At 50.0% G+C, this 18,300-nt stretch overlaps 1 protein-coding gene across 1 annotated transcript in view; it reads right to left on the bottom strand.

Annotated features, from left to right (window-relative positions):
• LOC149325430 (uncharacterized) overlaps positions 1–17,746 on the bottom strand; it is a 78,675-nt gene extending 60,929 nt beyond the window's left edge. Inside the window, exons 1-2 of the mRNA XM_089563191.1 lie at positions 17,608–17,746; positions 11,960–12,174 (exon numbers count right to left, since the gene is read on the bottom strand). Of these exons, the coding sequence (XP_089419317.1) occupies positions 11,960–12,174; positions 17,608–17,746 (354 nt within the window). The remainder of the gene's footprint in view (positions 1–11,959; positions 12,175–17,607) is intronic.
• Between the last annotated feature and the right edge of the window lie 554 nt (positions 17,747–18,300).

Genomic DNA, 18,300 nt, shown 5'->3' with positions numbered 1-18,300 from the left:
CTTATAATTATTTTTTCAAATCTACTGATAGTAGTATTATAAGCCTTGCATAATCAAAAGAAAGCATCGAACACCAAAAGGAACGACATAAAGAAATAGCTCCTAAGTAATAATTACGTGAATCGTTTGTGCTACGTTGTGCCCAAAGTATTAAGCAAGTTGCAGGGTGCTAGATTCGCTGCTAGACCCCACAGCGGGTATAAAAGCGGAGAGCAAAAGAGGGCGACCGGAAGGCACGCAGCAAAGAAGGTATTAACCAATTGTTTGTGAGCCAGCACTGTCTCCAGAAGCTATTATGGTGCTAGCCCTCGTGCCGAACCTTTCTACTATGCAAATGTAACTAGTGTATGTCGATCTGTTCTCGTTCACCTAGCCGTTGTGTTTCTGGCTGGTCCTGGTCCTGCTCGGAAGCCGTACATTGTGCTATAAAGCTCAGCCGGACTACCGTGATGACCCTGAGGCCGCAACAGCGCTTACTCCAAGCTTCTGGTGCCGCCATTGAAACCCTTGCATGGTGTTAGAGCCCCGAACCTGGCTTCAAGAAAGGAACGCCAGCCCGTGACTCCTGTTGTGGTACCGTGTCTTGACCAGAGAGTCGGCCGAACGCTCATTGTAGATAGTGCAGGGAAGTACTAGGGCCGCAAGTTTAGGAATAGCGAATGCACACCCTAAATGCAAACCTGTAAACGCATCCGACTCCCTCAGGATGAATCTTCGAAACATTCCTGTAACCGTTCCGAGCCAAACTACCCAACCATTCTAAGCAACCCAATTCCCGTTCTTGACTCGTGAGATTAGTGGAGCCTCCTCGCGCTCTCGTGTGGTTTGCTACTAAATCTACAGATTTATTTATATTCTCCTTCAGGTGCTGAAAACAACCATTGCCTATCTGTGGAGGGCTAGCATTCACTATGCGTACTCATTCACCCTCACCTCCTTAGGGCTAAGTATATTTGCTGAGACCCGAAAACGACCTGTGTCAGTGGTTGTTCTCCACAAATTGTTGACTCTGGACATCGCGTCTTCCCCCTCTGCTCCTGACCAGTTCTTACTTCAGCTGCTTCGCAGGGCGTACTTCCCCCAAGAGCTACCAGACGCGGCTACCTCCGTCTGCCTGTCTTCCATCGTGTCAGCCTTCTCCGTAGATCCTTCCCCCAGGTACTGTCCCCGTCTTCTCTTACGCCACCACCTCGAGAGTTGTACGTTTTCGCCATCAAGCTTCCCGACATCTGGCCATCGTACTTAAAACTTTGGTTCCTCAGAATCGAGGCCTTGTTGCGGCGGCACCGCTTTACTTGTCTGGTGACCATGTTCGACCACGTCATGGGTGCGCTCACACCTACTGCTGCCGCGGTTGTTCGCGACGTCCTAAGCTCTCCACCTGCCGATCCCTTCATGAAAATCTTTGGCGACCCTCATCCAGCGCAGTCCTGAAAAAGAGTCAAATCGTCTGCAGCAGCTTCTCACCTTGGTGGAGCTCGGAGACCGCAAGCTTTAGAAGCTGTTGTGTCGCATGACCTCCTTTGCTGGAGATCTGGATATTTCCCATGACAGCGCTCTCCTGTGGGAACTCTTCCTGCGGCGCCTGCCTCCGCAGGTGCGCATGATCCCTAGGGCGCCTTCGTCACAGACCCTGGAATCTCCGGCTCATATGGCCGGTAAGATTATGGACGTCGTCTCCCCTCCGTTGCCGCAATTCACCGCCCTCCTACCCCTCAATTGCCCAGCGCAGCTGCTGACGATTTTTGTGCGTGTCTCACCGCTGCTAACGAGGAACTCACCGGGAAAGTAGCGCAGCTTACAGGTGACCTTGCTGCCCTTTGGACGCACCGGCCGCGTTCCGCGTCTTCACCTCGCCGACCAAGTCCAAGTCCTCCAGCCACCCGTTCTCTGCCCTCCGGGACCCTTTTCTGGTAACACCGTCGTTTCAGCTCTCGCGCACGGCAGTGTCGCCAGCTGTGCGTCTATGCGGAAAGCGGTCCGGCCGCATACTCAATGCGACTGATGTTCTCGGCCCCAAATACAGTCGCCTCTTCTACGTCACCGACCCTGTTACCAAGGTTCACTACATCATAGGCACTTGCGCCGAGATCTGTCCTTCCCCCGACGGTGGCCGAGGATCGCTGTACCTCAGACTACCCTCCTCTGACCCAATAAACGGGTCGTCGGTATGGACAAATGGTCGATCCGTTGGACATATGGTCAGAAGTCAGTGACTTTTGACATCCGGCTCCGACGTACCTTTAGCTCGGTATTTGTCATCGCAGACGTGTGCTCCCCAATCATTGGCGCCGACTTCCTACGGCACTACAGGCTCGTAGCTGACATTTGTCAAAACCGCATCCTGGATTCTAAAACGACGTTGACAGACCAAGTCCTGCCGCGCTCCACCCCTATGGCTCCTCCAGGCGCGCAGCACCAATCCCGACTCTTACTCCGACTTACTTGCAGACTTTCCAGATGCCTTCTGAGCACCGTCCTTTCAAGTGCCGGCCGCTAACAGCGTGACCAATCACACTGACCACTGGGCTTCTCGTGTTTGCTCGCGCTCGTCGCCTCACACCGGATCGCCTCGCTGTCACCAAACAAGAATTTGAGCGTATGCGGTACCTTGCCTTCATCCGTCACTCCTCCAGTGCTTGGGCATCGTCCCTCCATATGGTGCCCAAAAATATTGTCGATCGGTGCCCGTACGGCCATGACCATGCTCTTAACAAAGCCACAGTCCCTGACTCCTGCCTAATGCTCCGCATACAGGATTTTATATCGGCCCTTCATTGCTGCACCATCTTCGGCAAAGTCCATTCTGTGGAAGCATATCACCAAATTTTTGTGGATCTCTCCGAAACTGCGAAGACCGCCATTATACGCCTTTTGGCTTGTTTGGATATCTGAGGATGACTTACCGTGTTCGCAATGCGGGGCACTTTCAGCGCTTTGTTTAGGAAGATTTGACGGGGTTCTTCGCTAATCTTGACATCCTCGTTTTGAGCCCCACGGCAGAGGCCCAAAGCACTTGACATGCGTCAAGTGCTCCCAAGGCTCAGCCGCTTTGGTCTGGTCGTCAACGATTACAAAAAGCGAGTTCGGTGTAGCAGAGTTGGATTTTCTCGGTCATCGTGTCAGCTCCATGGAATTTATTTGCTAACTGCCTGTGTCAGCGCCTTCATTCAGTTTGCTCGGCCCACCGCCACCTGGCAGCTGTGCGAATTTCTTTCCCTCGTTAACTATTAACTGCGCCGCCATATTGCTGCCTCTCTACGACCTCCTCTCGGGCCACACCAAAGCAACCACTCTGATCACTTGGGCCGATACCCCTAATCGGGCGTTCGGCAGCATACAAGACACCATTGCAAGCGGGGCGGTCATGGTACATCTCAACTGTGACGCACCCTCGTCCGTCATGGTTGACGCATCGGACACTGCTGTCGGTGCGGCCTTGCAACAGTTCGCCGCTGGAACTTGGCAGCCAATCGAGTGCTGTTCCACGAAACTTGCGGCCTCTGAACGCCGCTACAGAATTTTCAATATATTTGGCCGTGAACCACTTACGCCGTTTTCCCGAGAGACGCACCTTCCAAATCCTTACTGACCACAAAGCATTGACGTCCTCGCTTGATCCCAGCAGTACCTCCTGTGATTCTGGCGAAATCAGACAGCTCCCCTACATTTCCGAATTTACCAGCAACATTGGTCACGTCCACTACAAGTAGAACGCATTTGCCTACGCTCTTTCTCGTGCTGAACGCACCATGGTCGTCCAGCGATCGAATTCACGGCTATGGCCGCTGGTCAAAGAGCCGATGACGAGGTACAGTGGCTTGGCACGAGCGACACCTATCTGCTGCTGGACGAAATCTTGCTCCCTGACTGCGCCTCTCCCCTCATTCGTGATGTAGACTGTTTACCCTCGCCTGTACATGCCTCGACCATACCGCCGAACCGTCTTTAATGCCCTCTGCTTCGAATAACAAGACACTGGCACTGTGACTGGCATGAGAAGAACCACATTTATTGCGTTGCGCTTTCTCATACCCTGTGGGTCTGGCCAGTGTAGCCAGAAGACCACAGCTTAACTCGCTACATACCGATACATTTTGCCTTCGGCAAGGAAAACAGACGACAGGGGAGAGCAGGGGAGAGTAGAGGCAAACACACACATAAAAGAAAGACTAGGATAATTGCTCAATGACTTGAGAGTACGTAGGCCTAGATGGCGCCCGCCTGATGAGAGCAGACCTGCGCAGATTACCGAAGCCATCAGCAGCATCGGGTGCATGTTGACTTGACTGGTTCTAGTCATCATGCTCATCTGATTTGGCCTGTGTCATCGGCTCATGTGAAATGCTTGCATTTGGTGAGTTGTGCGCTGAAGCTGGCCACCGTGCGGTCGCAGTTTTGCCGTCTTCACCACTACGTCAATGCCCTGTCGAATTTGGGTGTAGTGCGCGAGTAATACCTCGGAATTGATTCCGGTCTTCATACCCTACGCTCGCGTCTCTTGTCCGATATTCTCTTCTTTTCCGGATGTTTTGCTGGTTGCGTCGTAGGGTGTTTCCGTCTTCTGTCCTAAGAAGATAGGATCGCGCAGCTACTAATTTTGAGCTACTGCCTTTTTTGTACATCCAGAGTGGTCCAGAATTCGTTCCGCATCTCTCCTTCAAAGGACTAGATGTGAAGTGGCTGGCATAGGTTTTGTATGTATTTTTTGACCTCCAGCTGCTGGCTGGACCTGAAAATCAGGGAGGCGGCGCAGCAGTCGTCCTCCCATAAATAGATCAGCTGGGCTCTGACCACCTTAGAAAGGCGGTAAACAACTAATAGTTCAGAACGGCTATCCAGAACGGTCCTCGAGCATCTTTAGTCTTCTTAAGGAGAAGCTTTACGATCTGAGCTTCTTTTTCGGCAAGGGGAAATCTCGTGCTGGAGACGATGTGCTTGAAATCTAGTAATTGGGCAAAGTCGCGAAAGGCACTTCAGCTGAACTGCAGACCACCATCGCTATGCACATCTTGCGGAATGCCTTGTCGAGAAAAATCATTTCGAGCTTCCTAGTTACGCTTTCACTAGAGTTCTGCGCTAGGCGTTCCACCTCAGGGTAAACTGAGTACGCATCGTAGACGAATAGGCACGAAGCTCCTGCATGGTAACAGAGATCGATAGCAATTATTTCCCCTGAGAAGAGCGCTACAGGGATCCTGATGACTCGCTCTTTGGTTCACGGTAGGCGAAAGGGCAGCATGTTCTGCATTTAGAAATCATGTCCTTACTTTTTCTACATCCGGGCCAGCCCTGCCCTTGTTTTTTATTTATGCCGCGATATCCTTCATGCAGGCGTTCGAGCATTTACGTACGCATTCGTCTGGGGATTAACACTTTGCTGCCTATTATTAATATTCCATCAATGTAGGACAACTCTGATTGGAGACTGACGTAAGGGAAAGATTATTTACCTAGGTAAACCGCTTATTATTTCCTGCACTTCTGGATCGTTCTGCGTTTTTTTCTGCAATCTTTGCTTTGTGTTTTCACTTGCGATGCTTGCCAGTATTTTTGTCACATGTCTATTAACTCCTTCCCCTTCGGTACGCGAAACACTGAAGGGGGTAGCTATACGGTATATAACATCGTATAGTAGCAGCTGTTTCCCAGGCATGAAGTGCAAGTAATCTTGAAATCACATCATTTGCAAAAAAATTGCTAAAAACGCGGCGGTATTTCGGCGATGTTTTTCTTTGCAATCGCCAACAACGGTGGATCAGTTTCACAGTTATCTTAGTGTCAACTTTAAACACAAAATTCATGCACATCCAAAGGTGATTCCAAGTGTATCTTTTTCTGTCTGGGCGTATCTGGTTTCGGCCTCAGTGAGCGCACGTGAAGCATATGCCTCCGGTCGCCAGTCCTTATGTCTTTGCGATAGTGCGGCTCACAAAGCTCTGCTAGATGCATCGGTGCTAATCTTGATTGGCTTTCGCGAGTCAAATACCGTCAGGACTGGTTTTGTCATCAACAACACGCATGCTCCTCCACTCTTTTTCATGAGCGCTGTTCCACTCGAAGCACTTGTCTTGCAGGATTTAATTCAGCCCACCTTTTCGTTTCTGTTGCGAAAGCAACACTACTGGAGCCCAGCTCGGCTCGTTGCGTATGCTCGCGGCGGTGCGGCTACCAAACGACCTTGAGCCGCTGTCGCCTAGAAACCACTTCAGCTGCGCTTCAACAGATGGCGCCGCACCGCTGCCGCCTGTCGCCTACACACCCAGAGGGCACCACCCTCGCTCAGGCGCTGGGTTTCGCAGCTCATGACGGTGTCTTGCCGGCTAGGGAGGTTGCAACGTCCAAAAAGCGGCTGCGTCAGTGGTGATGACTGACTCTGCGATCTTGTCGTCATGGAGGGCGCGAAAGACAGGCAACAACGACAGAACGCGCTCAAGAGACGGCAGAAGACCGCGCCGCACGACTCGAGAAGCGCCGTGATAATTATTCTGCCAGTCATCCCACGTCTCGGAGGGACTCTTTGGCAGCCTCGGAAGAGGCCAGTTCGAGTTATCAAGAGCGTTGGAATGAGACGAAGCGTAGACGACGTGCCGAGGAAGAAGCTGCACGAAGACTCGAGGCACGGCGTCCTGTTGCTTTAGCTAAACCACAGCCAATTTTTTCTCGACAAACAGGGTATGCACTTGCTGAAGTAACTCACTGCTCCCAAGAACTTTTGGTCATCGTGCTTAGACGACGGGGTTGGAAAGTTGACAACACACTGAATGAGATAATAATCTGGCTTATTTCCTCCCCTTTTGATTATGTCTCGAAGGATTTTGATTTTTCAGGCACCAGAGATACACTTTTCTGTGTTGTGGGTGCATCCATCTTAGCGAATCGCCTTAAGCACTACCCTGAAACAACCGTCGTGTTCGGTCTGTGTTGCGCCCCATATCAATAAATCGTCTTTGTACACTCTCACACCGGGCAGCCCAACCAGTGTTTGACCGATTCCATATTGAAATAGTTCTGTTGTAGAGCTTAAGCCAAATCGAAATCTCGGGAACCTGTACCGCACGTACTCAGTGTTGAAGTTGCATATTTTGTATGATTGTTCCTCTAATGGTATCTAATAAAAACCGAGATATGCGTCAAGCTTGCTGAAATAAGTTGCATCAGGCAACTCTGCTTCGTTGTCTTCTCTTCTAGGAAATTCGTACCTGCCGCGGTTGATGTTTTCGTTGATACAAAGCGGGTCGACGAAGAAGCGAATGCCATCGCTCTTCTTTTCAACAATAACACGTGGATTCACGAATAAGTCCTCGGGCTCCGTCATATTCACAATGATGCGCCCGATTTCCAAGCCTTGCAGTTTCTCACGCAGGGCAGCTTGTCTTCCGCGGTTTCCTTGATCTTGACGGAGTAAAGACGCTTGACACATCATCCAAGTTCCTAAAACCCTTAAGTCCGGAAACTCTGCGGCGATCTGATTCTTGAGACTTATCTCCCTTCGAGTCACGTCATTGCGAGAGACAAGACCGATACGCACACGTCGAGAGTCTCAGTAGTGCCTGCTTGCCTTTTCTCACAATAAAAAAGTTTGCCTGTAAAGTATGTCGCCAAATGAGATTGGTAAAGGAACAGTGCCGAAGTGTTGAATGTCATTTCCTTCGTAGCTGGTCGAGAGCATCTTGCGTGGGCTTATATTCGCCGGACAGCGTAGTTTCTCTAGTAGAGAATGTCGCAGTAAATTTGCTTGAGCTCCAGTGTCATTATTGAATGTAACTTTTCGTCCTACCACTGTAGCGTCGGTTAACCAGTCATGTGCCGCATCTCATTCAACGTCACTGATTCTCGACTAACTTCTCGAGCGCGCTTCTTCCTCGTACGCTTCACTAAAACGGTCAACTCCGCCTGTGTATTTCACCTTGAAACAAACGCAAAATGATTGTACTTTCCGCAGTTTGTGCACGCCGGACATCTTGGTGCGCGAATTTTGTTCCCACAGTGCAACGACGAGCAGGGGGTTCTTTAACGCATTGCTCGAACGTGCCTTTACTGCACGCCACTCGCGCGCCTCGAACGCGTTTCTCGACACCGCACACTTTTGCTGCTTGCTCTTCTTTTTCCAGACGAGCGTCTAACTAGTTTCCAGCTCGGCTGCTTTGGAAAATCTATTGCCTCTAAAAGGCAGAATTTTTCTCTCCGAGAAGTCGAGCCCTCACCTTCTCATTCTTTGTTCCATATACTAGCTGGTATCGTATGAGCGAGTCTCTTAGGCTTCCAAAATTGCCAGTTTCCGCTTTTATCTGTGGATCTCGCAGGAATTGTTCAAACGGTTCACCCTCTTACTGGATTCGGAAACGAAAACCGTACCTCTCAAAGGCCTGGTCCGCTGCGGTGTGCAGTAGTCTTCGAATTTCTGAACGATTAACGATCACTGCGTGATCCTCGTGCTGCGTTGACGTGAGGTGAAAGTGCTGAATACGCCGATGGCCCTTTGACCGGCTGTGTGCACAAATAAGGCAGCCTTTCCCGCACCCATGCATTCCTTGCCTGTTGCCTTGAAATGTAGGCCGTTGCGCAGCTTGAATTTGTTCCAATGCTCCGCTGCGTTGTCCGATAGGATGAGCGGACCAGGAGGCAGAATGGTGTCGATCGTGCGTTGTTCCAGCGTTGCGGCTATGGCGCACCATTCACAAGTTGAGGCGTGATTGGGTCACTACGTCTATCTCAGGCTGCACCCCATTTCTCACGCCATGTTTCAAATAACAAGACTCTGACGCTGCGACTGAAAATGGGAAAAAAATTCTGGGGGCACTTTGCTCACCTAAAGTGCGGTGAGGCGGAACCCTTTAGCGCGGTGTTGCTGCTTGTGTCACTGATGTGTAGTTAAGATGCTAACTACACAATTGTTTCTGAATCTTAAATGCTGGAGACACTGGAGGGCGTTTGGAAGACATCAGTCTCATTCGACGGTTTTCTACAAACACTCTCCAGCGTCCTAGACAAGGAGAACTACATATGCGTTGGCAGGAAGTAGCGTAGCCATTATTGCACGCTAAGCTGCGGAACAGAAGGATGGTGGCTCGATTCCCGTCGTGCACAAAGATTTTTTTTTCTGGTCTGACAACCTTCTGCTGACAACCTTCTGTCGACAACGATGAGGCATTAAAGGCTTTCCCTCTAAAACCTTTATGTGCTGTTGTAGCACCTGAAAGAAGAATGCACGGGCCTGACCACTGGCTCTTGCTAGGCCTTAATCACTGCCATGTGCAGAAAGGGGGAATTAAAAGAGGCGTGATAGGGAAGATCGGGAGAAGCACGTAACACAACCGCGTCCGCCTTAGCGACGACGCCGGTTTTGAAAGCAGATAGCTATCCCCCCGTTGTCTCCCCACATTTAATTTATGTTGTTGTTGCGAATGAAGGAAGGATGAAAATGAAAGTACACGGGCCTGCGCACTGGTTCGAGCTGAGCCACAGTCACTGCCACGTGCAGACAAAGGAGAGATGAAAAATGTGACGAAAGATTGGAAGAACATACTTGCATCACAACAACCGCGTCCGCCCGAAGCAATGACGCCGGCTGTAACAGATACCCTGGGCCCCAACCCCCTCCACCAAGGACATATATTGCGTTGCACTTCCAGTTATATCCCGTTGCTCTAGCCAGTGTACTGCCAGACAAACACAGTAAAACCCGCTACATATCGATACACCCTCCATTCTTTCGCCCATCCTCGCATTCACATCACCGAACGCCTCGTCACATCTCGTTAGGTCCGGCCTTGCATCTGCGTCGACATTCCCTGCTGGTCGCGCCCGTGCCCCAGCTGTCAGCTGCAAGGTGCACGGGCACACTGAGATCTCCTCTTGGCACAGCCCCGTCCTTGGACGCCAGCTTCAGCCATCTGCACGTCGATATTGTCAGTTCTCTTCCTCCCTGCGCACCACTGCTGCTGTCGCTGTGGTGCGCAGGGAGGAAGAGAACTGACAATACTGACATTCAGATCCACCCTCCTCACAATACTTCTTCCTAGAGGCTGCAGAGGAAGCCGTTACTGCAATTGTCATCACACGCACGGAAGTCCGGTACAGTTTATGTTACTCCAAACCTGCGATTCTAAATTTTGCTCGAGGCACAGTCAATGTTCCGGCGGTTGGCATACTGGGCTCGCCCGATGCACCCCTTCCGCCCCCTCCCCCCTTCCCCCCCGCGCCAAGTGCAGCTGATATGGGTGCCTGCGCTGTCATGGAATCCCGGAAACCAGGCCGCCAACCTTTTAGCCCGAGATTCTTTAAACCGGGCTCAGGAGGCATCGGATCGGGGAATAAATCACGCAGCGCATGCACGCATTCAGCGAGATGACGTATGCCTACAGAGACTCGCGCCATCTCTACCCCACCCCTCCCTGGATATCAAACGCTCAACACACTGGCGCAGACTACCGACACACTCTCCGCTCACCCCTTACCCTGGCCTACTCTACTCCCTCCTTACCCACTATTGCTTGCGTCCTATGCCCAGAATTCTTCGCCTCTTTCCTCCACAAACTCTCCTTCTTCACTGCAGACCCTGCCCTTCGGGACCTAGAGAACCTCAAGACCTGGGAGAACTGGAAGAACCTTCTGCGCTCTTAGGACGCGGTCATGCAGACAATCGCCACCGACCGGGCTGCCAGTTTCATGGACCTTAGAAACATGAACACATGAGTGTAGTGCGTTTTTGCAGCAATGCAGTTGAGTGCCCCGAATTCCTTTCATACAATAAAGCTTTTTCGCTCTCTCTGTCATAAAAGTTAAGAAAAAGCAGTTTCTGCCTCACTAAGTGTAAGTATTTAAGCAATGTTGTACGGTTTTCTGAATTTTTTTGCCTAGTTATTTTCCCTGCAGTTTATTTTCTTCCTTCTCGCTTCCACTATTCGTATCTGATTATTCTTGCGCACATGGATTCAGACATATGCCTGCTGGCGTAATTAAACCTAGTTGTGCTGTAAGTCGCGGTTTTTCGTTCCCTTTTCTTTTTGATGACAAAAAGTGTTGATATGGTATATTACGAATGGAGTATGTTCCTGCCGTAACAATTTCAGCTCTGAGTCCACTGCTAAAGATCAGTAAATGATAGGCTCCTTCTAGGAAAAACCGCGACACGCAGGTCTGCGGCCTTCACCAAGGCTAAGCTATTCCTCTAGAATCACACAGGTAGGCAAGCTTCATATCTAGGAAAAGTATTACCCGCATGCTAAGGCAGTTTTCTCACTTGGTTATTTCCTTTGAAAGCAGACTCTAACGGGTGTACTTTCCGCTTGTTTATAAACCCACGGCTGCTGTGCACATTTTAATTGCATTTGAGGTCATGCATTCACGCCTGTATTAGCAGAAATTGCATCCGAATAAGAAAACTATTGCCTAGTTTTCACATCAATTTCCCAGTTTTCACATGCAGTTTTCTGACTCGATATTTGTTGCTTACGGTGGCTTACACGTATTGTAGAAAACTGCGTTGTAATTTTGATCATAATTTGTATCGCCTTCTTGACTTGCTGCGTGGGATCTGTGCTCGGTTAATATTTCGTGCCAGATTTTTCCTTCAATGCAAGAAGAAATTGCTGTCGCATTCCCTTCTTCCTCTCGACTCACCAGAGCAGAAGAAAGGTGCAGTGTTTTCCCGTAAACTGGGCATTGGAGGGCATTTTCTTTTCTTTTGCTCGACCCCATACTTCTTATTTGATGGTTAATCTCACATAGTTTTTTGCAATCGTGCTATAGACTCAAATGCGTAAAGTATGGGAGAAAACTTTTCACTATATAAGATGCAAAGCAGTAGCCTGAATGATGAAAATATGAGAAAGACCGCGGAAAAAGCGATGAACACGAAAGATGCTGCAAAAAGCTTTGAAGAATAAGTCGCACAGACAATGTGTTCATTAAAACAGTAACTTCGACAAACACGTCGCCAAGGCGATGTTCTCACCGTAAAAAGCTCTCTGAGCTTGTCGGCATAGACGTCGGTCGCGTAGGATCGAAGGAGTATGCCGAATCCTCGACATGTCATTGTACTGTAGAGAGTCTTAGCATCATTGATGAAGGCGGGCCATCTTAACTTGCCCGCCGTGGAAGGGCCGTAGTCCAAGTAGAAAAGAAATGGTGTAGTTTTTCCAAGGCCTGTAAAATATTGGTATCCTGATTCTGGGGGCGGGGGGGGGGGGGGGGTAGAAAAAATGAAAAAGTAAGCAAAGTGTCAGCACTATGAAGAAACTAGATTGTGTCGCCTTTCGTATCACCAGCTATAGTAGTACTTAAATTTTGTGGCTAAATAAAACGTCTCCCCACCGTCCATCATAGAGATGGTGGCACTTAAATTACGCTACGGATTTTGGATGGCGACAAACGTAGGTTGCTTCGTGGATTGTAGCAGTTCATATGTCAGATTAACAATGCCCTTATGTAAGGCGTTCTCCTTTTTCTAGATTTCAAAATTTCCAAAACACTTGTTCTTCCCCACCCTCTGCCCGATTTGCCAAGGATACTGACCCGCACTGTATCATTCCGTTTGGGCCTGCACAATACCTCCCAGCGGCGTCCCGCCTATAAACCTCCCCACCCCTTCCTCTTGGGAAGGTGTCCTGACAAGCACGGAGCCGACCGACCGCCGCCGGCTCGTCGAGCGTGCCGACAAAATAGCGGTGGAAAGCGGGGTCATGGACTGAGAGCCCTGGACTGAGAGCCCTTCATGAGACTGATCTGACAGGCACGAATCCACAAGGCCAGAGACAGCTGCTCTTGTGGGCCTTCAGGATCGCGGCGGCACGTAGAGCCCTGAACTGAGGGCTCCGCTCAAAGAGAGGAGCCCAGTATAGTTTTCTAATGAAAGGTTTTCCTCCTCCTTTTTAAATAAAAAAGGTTTCCGCACGTAGAAAGTGGAGCAGTAACTCAGTGCCTGTGAAATTATGCCGCTGGACACCAGTACACCTTAATTCACGGCCGTCGTAGCCATATTCGGACCAAAAGTTAAGGGCCGGCGTAACGAGATTAGATTGCAGGTTAAAATTATTGGAATAAAAATATATTTACATGCATTTATCTAAATTGCTGGACCAGCCGTGACCAACACCTTCAAGCCAGTCAGGTAGTAATGGTTTTCCTCTCACCTTGCCCCGGATGCACCGGATGCAAAGAGACTACCTGTCCGCGGTTATACCATTTTCGGGAGAGCGGCCTTTCTGTGAAGCAGGGCGCTGTCTTCGTCGCAGTGCCCTCCGCGTTCATCAGTTCAGGCGCATCATAAGGAACGTCAACTAGTCTCTACTCAGAATTGCTCAAAACCGACTAGTCAACCGCGCCACGTCACCTTCTATAACGCCCGACCACTACAAGAGTGCTTCAAAGCCGAACGAGAACACCAGCCGGATACTGTTTCCAGCACAGCAACTTTTCTTTAAATGGATGGTGAAACGATGATGCCATAATATATATAATGTAAGCTTCATAATGTTTATTTGCCTGCGCTGAAAACCGCCGGCAAACGGCTTCATCGCTTTGTGACGCGAGATCAAACCAGATTTATCTGGAAAAAATGCAGCACTGCGCAGCTGCCTCTGAGATTGCAGTGGGTGATTTCCGTGCCTTTCCCTGAAAGCATTTTTCCGGCTTCAAAATGAGCGTCCCCAAGAGCAGCAGTGATTCCAAAGTCTATACATGTTCTTCATGGTCGCCTACAAGGCACCAAACGCGACATCAGTTTCAACGTTTCATTGAAAAGACTCCTAGAACGTGGTGCCACAGCACTGACCAGGAAAATATATTTTGCAGTAGAAAATAAAACGATAAAACATTACTACCATGTGCACAAGTGGAAGCAGTTCATTCCTTTAGCTTAAAAAGAGACGCGTCATAAGTGCTTGTATGAACCGTTTCTTCGTGGCAGGCAACGCAGCGATGGCTGCGCAAATAGCACGCCCGCAAAATCGTATTAGTCCCCCACGTATGATTATTTCCTCTCAAAGCCATGGTGAGTGCTTGGACGAAAACAAGGAGCGGTAAACAAATAGCTAGCGTTGGGAATAACGGTCGAATCTGTAAGGCGCTCAGTGTTCGCGGCTTCTGGCCATAGTTTTCACTGAGTGTGTACTACTTTTCAGACATGGATGGAGCCCGATCGATTCGCCCTACCAGCCTGGTATCACACCACCAGATGGCCGTTTTCTTCACGAAATCTAGATCAGTCGCAAAACGCAAATATGGCAAGCGGTGAAACGAGGTGCCGGAACAAAGTTGATAATCAAGGAGCTTGAAATTTGTGGAAACAAAATATGCCTGGTTTCATATTGATGTAATGGCGAACTACCTTTCGGGTGTGACGTAGTTTGCGCGAACGGGTGGGCTAGCTTTGGCAGCGTTCACTGCTATGTATGAAACTGATATAGTTCCCATATTTCAAGTCGTTTCTCGTGCCATTCCTCAGCCTTGTAGACCCGGCAGCCAGCCTTGCTTACGAAGTAAGGTATAAATGCGGCAACCTGTTTGCATGCGGGAAGAAAGCGGCGCCGCTACAGCTCTATCATGACGCCTTTCACAAGCAACTGCGCAGAACATTGTTTATCTGCGTCAAACTTTCCCCTATTCCTATTATTGGTACAGCTAAAGTTGTTGGTTGCAGCAAGCCCAAGACGGTGAGCCGACGCGGTGGCTCAGCGGTTGTGGTGCTCGGCTGCTGACCCGAAAGACGCGGGTTCGATCCTGGCAGCGGCGGTTGAATTTCTTTGGAGGAGAAATTCTAGAGGCCCGTGTGTCACCCAGACTTCGCGCACTTTTACGTGGGAAGCTCCCAGACACCCTTAGAGCGTGTGGGGGTAGCGGTCTCGGACTCAAAGGAGATGCCCTCGACTCAGCGTGGCAAACTCAGCGGAGACCAGCTACCAAGTGACAAGAGGTTTTTGGGCGTTCGGTGCCCAGCTTTCGCTGGTCGCAAGCCAGAGAATGGGTCGGAGCCAAAGGTTTACAAAACAAAACAAGGTTTATACAGCAATTGAGACGATACAGAGGATTTCACAATCACTAGTACAGACAAATACATAGTGATTAACAGAACTATGCATCTCGTGCAAAGTTAAACTCGAGAGAGAATACAAGACAAGGGCAATATTGCACCTAAAGTGCACTAACACACGAAAGAGAGGTAAACAAACAAAACACAATTTGTTCACCGGGCACTGCGGCAGTCCGACGACCAGAGTTCCACGACGATGCCGTCCCGCAGACTGGCGAACGTTGCCTCGTTGGTCCGATGCTGGCCGAGTGGTGTTTTCCCGGGAGTCGAACGGGCGCGCTTCGATGAAGCTTAAATGGTGGTCCGGACTGACTGATAGCGGTCAATGCCTTCTTTTATAGACTCGCTTCCACGTCTGTTTGTTCTACGCGCCAGAGTAGGCGCGCACATACACGCAGCATTGGCAGTGCTGTCTCCCTTCCGTTCTCTCGCCGGCCGCGCGTCCTCATTGGTTAAAGTCAGGAGTCGTTTCGCGAAGGTTCCAGCGTGTTCTAGCGTGGCGCCGTCGTGGCGGCGTAGCCGACGTCCGAGTGCAGAGGAGGGCGACGTGACTTAGTGCACGCAAGGCTACGCCCTTTTCCTCCGGTCAGCAGTAGAACCGACTCGCATGTTCGAGAATCTTCGGCGTGGATGACTCATTCCTTTGGCGCACGCCGTGGCGATGGAGAGAGAGGCACGCGCTCGGCGGGGGCTTTCCCTCTCTCCCGTTGGGCTCGCGCCTGCGAGACGCCGTGCGCGCGGCGGTTTTTCTTTGTTTGTTTCTAAAATGCGCCGAAGTTTGTGACACCGTGTACTGTGCGATGTCAGTGCACGTTAAAGAACCCCAGGTGGTCGAAATTTCCGGAGCCCTCCACTACGGCGTCTCTCATAGCCTGAGTCGCTTTGGGACGTTAAACCCCATAAACCAAACCAAGCCAAGACAGTGAACGCACTATCAGCGTAAAATAAAATGGGAACAGCGGGACGCGTGGCCCAAGAACTATTTTACTTCATCTGCCTGTAGCCATCAGAGATAGGCGTACACTTACGCTTCGCGACAGCTTTGCGTGTCTTTGCTTTGACGTTCGTTTTTCTCGCTTTACCACTGGAACGGCATATTTCTGCTGGAGGGTCAGGAACAATGTTCTGCTCAATGCCAGAATCGAGAGATTCGGAAATGGCCACGTTCGATACCGACCGCAACCCGATCAGTTTTTTTTTTTCCTGCTTGCATCACGACCAGACGCTGATAACCGGGCGATGATAGAATCAGAACGAAAGCTACAACATCAGTGTGTCAGCGCTGAAAGATAAATCAGGGTTATCACTCCTCTCAGTTCGTCGTGGCACCGCCAGCCTTTGCTTATTCTACAAACTTTACCACAGTTCACTTTCCTGCGCGCCCTATATCGCCCCGCCAACCCACATATCTCTTCGCACTGTCATCCTTTCCAAGTTTCTCGACCACGAGTCCACACGGTCACTTTTGCAGCCTTATTTTCCCCCGTACCATTGTGGACGGGAACGACGTTCCCAGAGATATTGGAGCCATTATGTGCTCCGCCACCTTCGCTGACAATCTTCATGCCCATTTGTTATCATATTAGCACTTTTCGCCAACGAATATTGTACCCACCCCTTATGCAATGCTCTTACCGGGCCTTTAAGGAAAAAAAATTAAATGAAAAGATCAGAGTAGGCCGTAATGGCGTGTGCTGATTGCCAAGGCCCCACGCGCCAGCTGCCAACCAGCTTCAAATGGCGCAAACCGCACTTCAAACCTATTGCAGCAAGCATCAAATAAATGCCTTGTGTTGCAACTTAAAAGCGACAAACACCCTTTCGGATCGCCGAAACTGTTCGCCGGACTTACGATATAGCGAAGGCCTGCGTTACAAACCACTGCGACATATCTTTCCACGCGGTCGCGCCTGCCATTTACTTCTCGCAGAACCTGTACAGTGGTCAACAGTCGGCGCAGAAAAGTTTTAAACAACGGCTGGAAAGTTTCTACGAGTAAAGGGAATTAAGCGCGGTCGCTACACCAGCGTGGGCTACAGCCGCTCCTGCCAGCAAAGTCGCGCTGCGCAATTTGCGATCGGTGGAAAGTATGATCATGGTTGGGTCGTGTGTTTCATATTCGTACTGTGCGCTACAGCCATCGTCTGTTTTGCGCCGACTGACGTCACAGCAGTGCCATTGGCCGAGCCTAGCTGCGGCGTTACGTGCTATTTTGCGTAGCGCATAGCGCGCTAATTTTTTCATTGTTGCCCGAAGAGTAATTCGTAGCGTGTGAATAAAACTATGACTGTACTGCCTCCGCAAGTCGTCCCGCCCGGATGACGGACTGCTCACGAGCAGAAAAGACTGCATGAACTGCCTGCCTACGAAATAAGCACGACTCCTGCGTCACGGCGCTCTTTGAGATTCTTTTGGGCTGATAAAACAAAACCCCAAACAGTACAGGCTGCCCCATAATATAAATTCCTACAACGGCTGTGCCCCGGCTTTGTGGCTGCGTCGCCGCAAAATGGTAACCATTTATTTGCGACGATATGAAAGCCGCACGCACAATGACAAGCAAGAGCTCTTACCTGGGAAGCCGCCACTGCTTTCTTCCTGAGGTGCAAAAAGGATAAAGATATCACAAATACCCGTCGGCGGCAGCTGCTGGGTTTGTAACCTTCGCCTTCTATCACGCTGTTGCGTCAGAAAAAAATGCTCTCCGCTCATTAAATGGCACAGCAGCGGCGGCGCTTCTGAAAAGAACAAGAGCACCTTTAAGTTGTTGGCTTGTTGTAATTAACCACGAGGTCTTAAAACAAACAACACAAAGACGAGAAATGTAACGTGCGCGAACTTTCGAGTGTTTATTAGTAGAGATGCGACCCCTATTTGGATGCACATAACAAAGAACAAATGTACAAAACAACTAAGGAACCCAACAAGATGGGAAGTGCCATTCATAAACCGAAACCCATGTACCACCGCTTCCCATCGCGCTGCTTGTCAACAATTCAATCTCACTCTGCGTCAGGCGGAGGCCGTTGAAAGAGGATTAACCACGGCTCAAACGGATTAACTGCGATGTCATGAAAATCGTTGGTGCCGATGGCTTCGAGGCCTCCTTGGAGGAGCACCTGTTGCTTCGTCCTTGAGTTCTATCCGACTATAGTTACTGTTCTGTTATCTTGTTTATATCTACTCTTTAATGTCCACGTACAAAATGCAGCTAAACGGCACTTCAAAAGAATTTTATCGCACGTGTGGTGGTATTCCATGCTGCT

This window comes from Amblyomma mixtum, chromosome 10 (genome assembly GCF_055824585.1).
Source record: "Amblyomma mixtum isolate Tamu chromosome 10, ASM5582458v1, whole genome shotgun sequence".
NCBI lineage: Eukaryota > Metazoa > Arthropoda > Arachnida > Ixodida > Ixodidae > Amblyomma > Amblyomma mixtum.
Note: the sequence above shows the minus strand (reverse complement) of the source record. Positions and strands in the feature narration are given on the sequence as shown.